Below are 9,589 nucleotides of genomic sequence, written 5' to 3'. Positions count from 1 at the left end.
AGTGAACTCTGGGAGTCGGTGATGGACAGGGAGGCCTGGTGTGAGTCGGACATGATTGAGCGACTGAACTGAACTGAACTGATGCAAATTTAACTTAAAAATTATAATTGAACATGAAACAGCAAGTGAAAATGATTATTCTTATTTTTATACTCAAATTATATTACCTGTATAAAATAGCAAAGTGTAGAAGTTGAAGACTTAAAAAGGAAAAAGTTAGAATTTTTTTGTTTTAATAAATTGAATAAATTCAAACCCAAGGATATTGATTTTGTGCACAAAAGCGTTCTTCAGACATCAAACTCAGATTGGTAGGAACAAGCCAATTTGCTCTATTTCATAAAGAATGGGAAAGAGGCAGTTGTTAAGGGGGAAAGGATGACCAGAATGGATAGTGGAGGGACAAGAGGATGAAGGGAGAGGAAGAGGAAAGAGAGTTGCCAAAAGAGCTGGAGAGAGAGGTGTAAAAATGACTTTTAAAAAGTCTTAATCACTCTCATCACTCCTGCAAAATAATTTCAACACAAAGCAACATTACTTTTTTCTTTTTAAATCAGCTTTCAGTTCAGTTCAGTCACTCAGTCGTGTCCGACTCTTTGCGACCCCGTGAATCGCAGCACGCCAGGCCTCTCTGTCCATCACCATCTCCCGGAGTTCACTCAGACTCACGTCCATCGAGTCAGTGATGCCATCCAACCATCTCATCCTCTGTCGTCCCCTTCTCCTCCTGCCCCCAATCCCTCCCAGCATCAGAGTCTTTTCCTATGAGTCAACTCTTCGCATGAGGTGGCCAAAGTATTGGAGTTTCAGCTTTAGCATCATTCCTTCCAAAGAAATCCCAGGGCTGATCTCCTTCAGAATGGACTGGTTGGACCTCCTTGCAGTCCAAGGGACTCTCAAGAGTCTTCTTCAACATCACAGTTCAAAAGCATCAATTCTTCAGCACTCAGCCTTCTTCACAGTCCAACTCTCACCACAGGAAAAACCATAGCCTTTACTAGACGGACCTTAGTCAGCAAAGTAATGTCTCTGCTTTTGAATATGCTATCTAGGTTGGTCATAACTTTTCTTCTAAGGAGTAAGCGTCTTTTAATTTCATGGCTGCAGTCACCATCTTGAGGTATAATTTACATACATAAAATGCACTCACTATAAGTACACATATTGATGACTTTTGATAAATGTATACTCCTGCATATCCACCATCATGATCAAGATATAAAACTTTTCCATCACTCCCCAAAATTCTTAAGTGTCTCTTCAACCCTGACCCCCAACATTGATCTGATTTCTACCATTATAGGTTAATTTTATCTATTCTAGAATTTCATATATATATATGCTTTTAACTTCATATACATATATTAATGCACATGTACGTATGCTTTTGTGTCTGACCTTTCATTTGACATCATGTTTCTGAAAGTTAACCATATTTAGGTATCAAGTAGTCGTTCTTTTTTTTTAATTGCTGAATATTATTCCATTGTAGGACTTCTCTGGTGACTCAAATGGTAAGGAATCTGCCTCAGGTTTTATCCCTGGATCTGGACAATCCCCTGGAGAAGGGAATGGCAACCCACTCCAGTATTCTTGCCTGGAGAATTCCATGGACAGAGGAGCCTGGTGGGCTATAGTCCATAAGGTCGCAAAAAGTCAGAAACAACTGAGCGCCTAACACACACACACACACGCATTCCATTGTATGGATCTGTTTATCCATTCACCTGTTGACAGACATTTGGGTTGCTTCCAGTTTGCGCCCATTATAAATAAAACTGTTATGAACGTGAGAATACATACCTTGTTTAAAGCATATTTTTTCACGTCTCTTGGGTAGATACCTAGAAGTGGAATTGTTGGACATTTGTTTAATAAATCTTTGCCTAAGAACGTGCCGAACTTTTCAAAGCAGTTGTATCATTTTACCCTCCCCCTTACATTTTTCCTCAGTAATTTCTAGAATCAGATTTCTTTTGAGTAAGCCAGTAACTTCAATGGCCTCAAGGTGGCCCCAGTACATCCTGGTGAATACAAAAGATATTTTAACTGGAGGAAAGGAAGCCGATTCCATAAGTGACTTTGTCTACTGCATCTAGTCTTTCTGTAATTTTCCAGGGCCTGGTGGGCAGCACTCCTTTGAACCCAGGAGTATCTCTTTCAGGGAGGGAGTTACTTTGGTCTGCCCATCAACTGATCTGGAGTCAACCTGATCCCACTTCCGTCCCCGGAGTGATGGAGAGAAGGTCACAGGTCCACCAGCAGCGATTGTAGCAGCTTACGGATCTTGGCAGTTGTATCAGCTATTCAGAGCTCCAGGGAGGGAAAAGGGACTTGGAAAGAAGCCTCTTGATAACAAACCTGTCCCCTTCCCCACCTCAGTCCCAAAGTAGTTTCTCTCCTCCATCTTTCACTCTAGGCTTTCGAGGAAAGGAAGTGGAACTCCCAAGCCTCTTTGTCTCTCAGATGAGGCTGCCTGCAGGGCCCAAGCACCCTCAGGCCCAGTCATCGTCCTCAATGAACAAAGCTGCCACACGTACAACCTAGAAAAGCGTGACATGGGGCAAGAGACCAGGTGGGGCAGAGGCACGTGAATGAAGATGCGCCGGTTTGGTAGGAGCTGAGGTGACAAGGTAGACTGAGGCGGCCTCCTTCCTCAGGGAGCAGCTGGTGGGGGCAGACCTGGGGCAAACCTTATCTGCCTGACTCCCATCTCAGTGCGGAAGGTGAATACTAGAGGTGGACTTCTGACAGTGAGGGCTACATTCTCGCTTCTTCCACTCAAGGCCACTCAGAATAAAGATTCCTTTTCCCAGGCTTCCTTGCGGAGGGCAGGCCAATGATATGCGAGCAGGTGGGTCACGTGGCAGCCTCTCCGGACTTTTTAGAGAGATGTTCTTGCGCCTGTTTCTCCCACTTTCATCGCTTCCTCCCTCCGCTGCCTGGAATATGATTGATAGATTCTGTGAATCCTGCAGGAGGGGGCTACACCGCAGGAGGGGTTTGGAAGGAGCCGCCTGTCCTCTACTTAGGACTTTGGGGCGCAGAGCTGCTCCGCCAGTGCTGAACAGCCCCCGCCCTCCTTTTATGTGAGAAACAAGGTTCTTTCTGGTTTGAGCCACTGTTTAGTATTTTTGCTCTTAGAGCCAAACCTCATCCTAAATAATTATAGAGCTAAGGGAGGAAATAAGCCTGAACAGGGAAGCAGGTCCCAGCTGGTGATAAATGCAGAGCCTGAGGAGTCTATGGGGAACCAAAGGCTGAGGACAGAGGGGAGGAGGCAGAGAGCTGGGGCGACCAGTGACCAGGAGATCATCTGGTCTGGAGGCTTTTCAGACCAGCCTGAGGACCGGCTCAGAAACGGCGCAGCTCTGCGGGGGAAGGGCTGCAGCGGACTTGAAGGGAGTAACCAAGGAGAAGCGGCCATGCCCCCCTGCCTCTCACCCACTCTTCCTTCCTGCTGTTTGAGCTGGGACAGATTTTCACCATTAACCGATTTTGGAGTTTTCTTTTCTACCCAAGACTGTACATTCTGATTGCGGATCTCAGACTGAATATTCACTTAAGTGATCACAGGCCCTGGAGGAGATCAGAGGGAACAACGGAGGCGTGGGACCCAGCAGCGTCATCCTCTTGAGGCAGAGAAGATCTGCACCCTCTAAAACCCTTCCACCCCAGTTCACTCATTCAGCCACCACACAGATCTACTAAAGTGCCAGGAACTGTCTAGGCATTGAGGGCAGGATAGTATATAAAGCACCAAAAATTTCTGCCCTCCTGGAGCTACCATGCTAATAAAGGAGACGGATGCCACACAGAATAAATAAGAAAAATATAAAGTGTGTTATGAAGTGGTCAGTGCAAAGGAGATAAAGCTCAGAAAGGAGACAGGAAGTCAGAGGTTAAATTCCAGTTAGGGCAGCTAGAAAAGGCCTTACTAAAAGGCAGCATTTATATAAAGATCTTTTTAAATGTTAGAGGGACAGAGTGGAGAGAAAATATAGTTGTGGGTTGCTGATGTCATGGGTATTAATTTACCCATGTGTGTGCCTGCCTATGTGTGTGCCTGCCTATGTGTGTTCATGTGTGATGGACATGGGAAGTGGTTCCACGGTCCAACGGACCAGGGTTAGGTGTCTGGGATGGAGACCGAGTGTGAACCAGTCTGAGCCCCACACCAGGCCGCAAGTTGGGCCAAGAATGAGGCCAAGTGCCACCAGCTCTGGGCAGCATCAGTGACACCTCCTCCCAGGCTGGCACTATCTGAGAAGAAGGATGGACCCTAGAGATTGCTGAGTCTCCTGTGTCTGGCCCTGCGGTATCAAGGGCCGGGGACAGTGCAGGGGAACCACGGCTCCACGGCTCCCCCCTTGCCCACCCGCCACCTCTGTCACTTTCCACTCTCCACAGGCAGATGCGTCTGGTCTGATGAGGATTTTTCCAGGCTGGGCTGGTGGGCTGACCCAGCAGGGACTATTCCAGGGGCGATGAGGTGTGTCCCTGGGCCCCCATGGCTGGGGGCAGGAGTCATGGGTCAGGGAGCAGCTTTGCCAGGAGCAGGTGGAGGTAGGGAATGGGGAGGTCACTGGTGCTCCCAGCGTACATCCTGTTTTTGGAATGGGCCCCAGCATGTGCTTTCCTTTGGACTTGATCCAGGCTGGTGTCTCCCCACCCAGGCCCTGTCCCTAGGGAACCCCAGCACTCCCGAGCATTAACCTAGGGTTTTTCCAGGCAGGGCTGGGCTGGAGCCAGTGTGGGTGAAGGACACATTTCCCACCCCTTCTTGAAACCAGCCAGGGGTCCCCATCAGCACATGGAAAACCAGACAGGCCCCCATGGCCGGAGAGGAGACCAAGTGTCACCAAAGAGGTGAGTCCTAGCATGGCCCCACACAAAGCCCTAGGAACTGTCAGGCCCTGGGAAGTCCAGGCAGGCTAGAACCAGAACAGTTCCACCATGAGCTTCAGAACGTGGGCTCCAAACTAGTGAGGCTGGGTGTGAGGCCAGGACCCTCTCTCTCTTGCTGCATGACTGTGCCTTAGACCCTCTGAGTCTCAGCTTCCCATCCTTGTCAGGAGGATGAAATAAGCTAATTCTTATGATGAGTGGGGCCTGGGGCCCGACCCAGAGCAATTTCACAGGCGAAGGAGGAGAATGGTGTGGGTCCAGACTCCTGGAAAGGCAGAGAGGACAAATGAGCACTTAACCTGGGAGTGTCCCCTCCCTGGCCACTCAGGTCACCCTTGGTCATCCGAACTGCCCTTCTCTATGGGACAGCTTCTCTGGCTACCTAGAGCAGTAGAAGGTGACTCAGTTCAAAGCCTTGTGAGGGAAAAGAAACCTTTCTATTTACTTTTCACATTATAAAATGACACCCTCATTACAGTAAATCTGGAAGTTACAGAAAAGCAGGAAGGAAGCAAAAGCTTTTATTCAAGTCCCAAGGCCAGACACCCTTGATACCCTAATGTTTTTCCAAAAGGAACATTTTTCTGGGCGTGAGCTTTTCTGTGACATGGTTGGGACCTCAGCATTAAGATGCAGAGCTGGAAGGGAACTTGGGGATCAGCTGGCCCAGGCTCCTCAGCTGACAAGCCAGGAGACTGGCCCAGAAGAACTAAGGGACTTGTAATGTCAGAGCTTGAAGAAGAGTTAGCAGGTGTCTGTTGCTTAAAACACCAGTGCCACCAATACCAGCATCAAACCCTGTGCCAGCCCTGAAGACTGCCTTCAGGGGGGATAGTCACATGATAGTGGATCTAGGCCTTCCAGTTAGGAGAGTCTGTTAGAGATGGGCTTCCTTCAACAGGGATGAGCGCTGGGTAACCCCATTCCTCATTTCCAGTGGGGACTCAGCCCTGGTGTGGGGGTGGGGGTGGGGGGATGAGGGGATGGGAAGGGAAGGCTGGCAGAATCCAGCAATGGGCGTGGCCCTGTGTCTGTTCCCAGGGGTGGAGCCAGTCGACAGGGTCACCCTGTCCCTTTAAGAGAAGGGGGAGCACTCGCCCCTCTCAGGCATCCTGTCTTGCCATCCATCCTGACCAAATCCAAAAGGAAAAATGAAAGAAGGATCAGGAGAAACAGGTCCCAACCATTTCCCAAGGTTCTTCACTCGGCTTTAACATCCCAGCGCCAGCTGCAGGGTGAGTGGTTACGGGTGAGGGTCTGGGGGCCTGTGGGACCTGTGAGGGGGGTGTTGGGGAGTCTCTCGGGAGATTCGAGAAGCTGGAAGCAGAGAGACACCAGGGAGGAGATGGGAAGAGGTGGGCCAGCATTCCCACTGCACAGATGGTAGGAGACATCTAGGACAATGAATCCTGATGGAAGTGGGGTTCCTTCCCTTTGTGTCCACTCCCCAATTTTGAGACGAGTTCACTGCAGTAAAAAAAAAAAAAAAAAAAAAAAAAAAGGAGGGAGGCAAGAGAAATGGTGGGCGGAGAAAGAAGAGGGTGAATCCTTCTGGGTCTGCTGGCTCCACTTCACCCAGAAGTACCAAGCTGGGTCAGAGCCTTGGGTTCAGGGCACTGCTCTTGCCCACAGAAAGCATCCTGGAGCACACGAGGGCACTGCTGGGTTTCTGCTTCCACACATGTAGTCAAGGGCCAGCACGGCTCATCTCTGAGGTCCTTTCCCTCCAGCCTGGCCTCGGAGGAGCGCAGGATCCAACCCAGCAGTTCCATGGGTGTCTGACCAGAGCACCGGGGCTGAGCTCCTCCCCAGCGCCCCTGAGCCCTCCTAAGCTAAGCCCTTTGTTCCCTCAAAGCCCCTGCTAAAGCCAGGTCTGGCTGACCCCCTGGCTCACCTCAAAGTTAGAGGCGGTCCAGCTGATCCCACCCCGATGGGCGCGGAGGGTTGGGAGGGTTGGAAGGGTTGGGACCCTGATCCTTCCGCCTCTTAACTGCCCGCCCCGCGTCTATCTCCAGCGCCATGGGGGAGTGGGCGTTCCTCGGCTCGCTGCTGGACGCCGTGCAGCTGCAGTCGCCGCTCGTGGGCCGCCTGTGGCTGGTGGTCATGCTGATCTTCCGCATCCTGGTGCTGGCCACGGTGGGCGGCGCCGTGTTCGAGGACGAGCAGGAGGAGTTTGTGTGCAACACGCTGCAGCCTGGCTGTCGCCAGACCTGCTACGACCGCGCCTTCCCCGTCTCCCACTACCGCTTCTGGCTCTTCCACATCCTGCTGCTGTCGGCGCCCCCGGTGCTCTTCGTCATCTACTCGGTGCACCGGGCCAGCAAGGAGCCGGGCGGCGCGGACGGCGGGGCGGGGGCCTCGGGGCGCCCGGGGGACCGCCGCGCGCGCCGCTGCTACCTGCTGAGCGTGGCGCTGCGCCTGCTGGCCGAGCTGGCCTTCCTGGCGGGCCAGGCGCTGCTCTACGGCTTCCGCGTGGCCCCGCACTTCGTGTGCGCAGGTCCCCCGTGCCCACACACCGTGGACTGCTTCGTGAGCCGGCCCACCGAGAAGACTGTCTTCGTGGTCTTCTACTTCGCGGTGGGGCTGCTCTCGGCGCTGCTCAGCGTGGCCGAGCTGGGCCACTTGGTCTGGAAGGGCCGCCCGCGCGCCGGCCGCTGTAGCCAGGCCGCCGAGTGCGACAACCGCTGCAACCTCGCGCAAGAGGAGGCGCGGCAGCTGCTCCAGCCGCTGCCCGCCCTGCCCACGCGGCGATCGGGCACCGACCCCTACGCCCCACCGGCTTATGCGCACGGGGCGCCGGCTGGTGACAGCGAGGGCGGCAGCGGCCGCAGCAAGGCGTCGCTGGCCACCATCCGTCAGGACCTGGCCATCTAGAACTGCCTGGGGCGGGAGGTGAGGCCAGAGGCCGGACCCCCCCATCCCGGAGCAAGAAGTGTCTCCTCACCCACTGTTGGTAGGGTCCCCTGCCCCAGCAGATGACACGCAGGGTGCATGGCCCTCCAGGCAGCACCCACACTTCCCAGCGGAGCTAGGGACATCGAATCAACTAAGGCCTGTCCTTGGTGCCCTGATCCAGGCGGAAAGGAAGGAGGCCCGGGAGGCTGAAAGAAGGTGGACCAGAGGAGGGCAGAGTCAGTGGAGAGTGGACGTTCTGGAGGAGCCCTGGGTGTTTTACTGGAAAGGAAAACAGCTGTGATACCAGCATCCCCTGGGGACTCTCCTTGTTCAGACTGTAGCCTCTACTAAGGCTCTGTGTGCATGCACACACACGTGTACACACATTCGGTGTGAGCATAGGTGCCCTCGCATGTTGTAAAACCTGTGTAAGCACTTTGTGTGTGTGTATGCATGCATATATATCCTGTGTGAACTCTGGATGTGCACAAGTGTGCGTATGCACATGTCCATCTTGTGCAGGCTTTCTGCACACATGTGTGCCTACCCCTGTGTGCATTCTGCATCTGTGCGTGTGACGGGGTGTCCTGTGTGAGTTGTGTGTGTGATCTGTGACATGCCCCGTGTGGGTGGCCAGGATCCAGGGCAAGCAGCAGCCACGGTGGCGCCTCCCTTCCTCGGAAGATCTCCCCTCCCGATCGAGCCCACGCAGGAGGGGTGCTGGAGGGGAGGCAGTCCTTCACCCTGGGCGGGCCTCAGTCCAGGTACCAGCTGCACTCTCAACCTTGCCACCTGGGCAAGGTGGCTGGGCCCTTCTTTCATGAAGACAGAGTGGGGCTGGGGCTGGGGTCAGAGGGCAGGACTCTTTTCTAGCTTCCTCCTCCTCACCCTGCTGCTGTTACCCCAGTCCATAAACATCCTCCTGGCCCTGCATTTTCTTCCTTCACTTCTTCCCTCACTCCCACCCTCTGGAAATACAAGGAACTGTTTACAGGGCTGCCTCCTGTTCATTCCTGTCTCTCCTCTGCCCCTATCAGCTTCCTCCTTCACCACACCCGTGGGGATGCTGTCCATAAGCAGCCAGCACCTTCTCTGATGGCTCAGACAGTAAAGAATCTGCCTGGAATGCAGGATACCTGGGTTTGATCCCTGGGTCAGGAAGATCCCCTGGAGAAGAAAACGGCAACCCACTCCTGGCAAATCCCATGGACAGAGGAGCCTCGTGGGCTACAGTCCATGGGGTCGCAAAGAGTCGGACACTACTGAGCAACGAACACACACACACATACACACACAGACCCCTAAGTGAAAAATCCAGGGGTCACCATCTAACCACACCTCTGGGCCGTCACCAGACTCTGCTGAGCAGGCTGCCAGGGACCCACTCTGCACAATTTTCTTCTACACCTCTGGTCATTCCCTCCCTACCCTCCATTCCTTCATGCCTCTTCCTCAGCTTTCCTGCCCGGACTGCACACAAGCAGAGGGAAGAGTCTTTCTAAACAGGTGCCCCTGCTTACTCTTTGGGGCTCCCCTGTCCTCAGGTAAGTCAAGCACCTGAGCGAGGCTTCTGAATCCCCCACGTCTGGCCCTGTTACATCAGGTCTTCCCCAGCCCCTTCACCTCAGCTCCTCCAAAGTTTCCATGCTCCAAATCAATCTAAACTTTCTGTTCCTACCAAGGGTACCCAGATTTGCTTCTAATGTTTCAACTTGCTGTTCCTTTGCCTGGAGCAGCCTCCCTCTCTGCTGCCCCCCTTCCTCTAGTTAACTCCTCCCTGCCTTTT

The 9,589-nt window shown here is 53.0% G+C and overlaps 1 protein-coding gene across 1 annotated transcript; it reads left to right on the top strand.

Annotated features, from left to right (window-relative positions):
• Positions 6,038-8,779, top strand: GJD3 (gap junction protein delta 3). Its single transcript, XM_013972179.2, has 2 exons — positions 6,038-6,143; positions 6,924-8,779. The coding sequence occupies exon 2, from the start codon at positions 6,928-6,930 to the stop codon at positions 7,780-7,782; it is 855 nt and encodes a 284-aa protein (XP_013827633.2). The 5' UTR covers positions 6,038-6,143; positions 6,924-6,927; the 3' UTR covers positions 7,783-8,779.

The sequence above is a fragment of the Capra hircus genome, chromosome 19 (genome assembly GCF_001704415.2).
Source record: "Capra hircus breed San Clemente chromosome 19, ASM170441v1, whole genome shotgun sequence".
Classification (NCBI taxonomy): domain Eukaryota; kingdom Metazoa; phylum Chordata; class Mammalia; order Artiodactyla; family Bovidae; genus Capra; species Capra hircus.
Note: the sequence above shows the minus strand (reverse complement) of the source record. Positions and strands in the feature narration are given on the sequence as shown.

Bases quoted from the DNA above. Each gene is read 5' to 3' on its own strand.
- GJD3 (XM_013972179.2), top strand. From the start codon at position 6,928: ATGGGGGAGTGGGCGTTCCTCGGCTCGCTGCTGGACGCCGTGCAGCTG.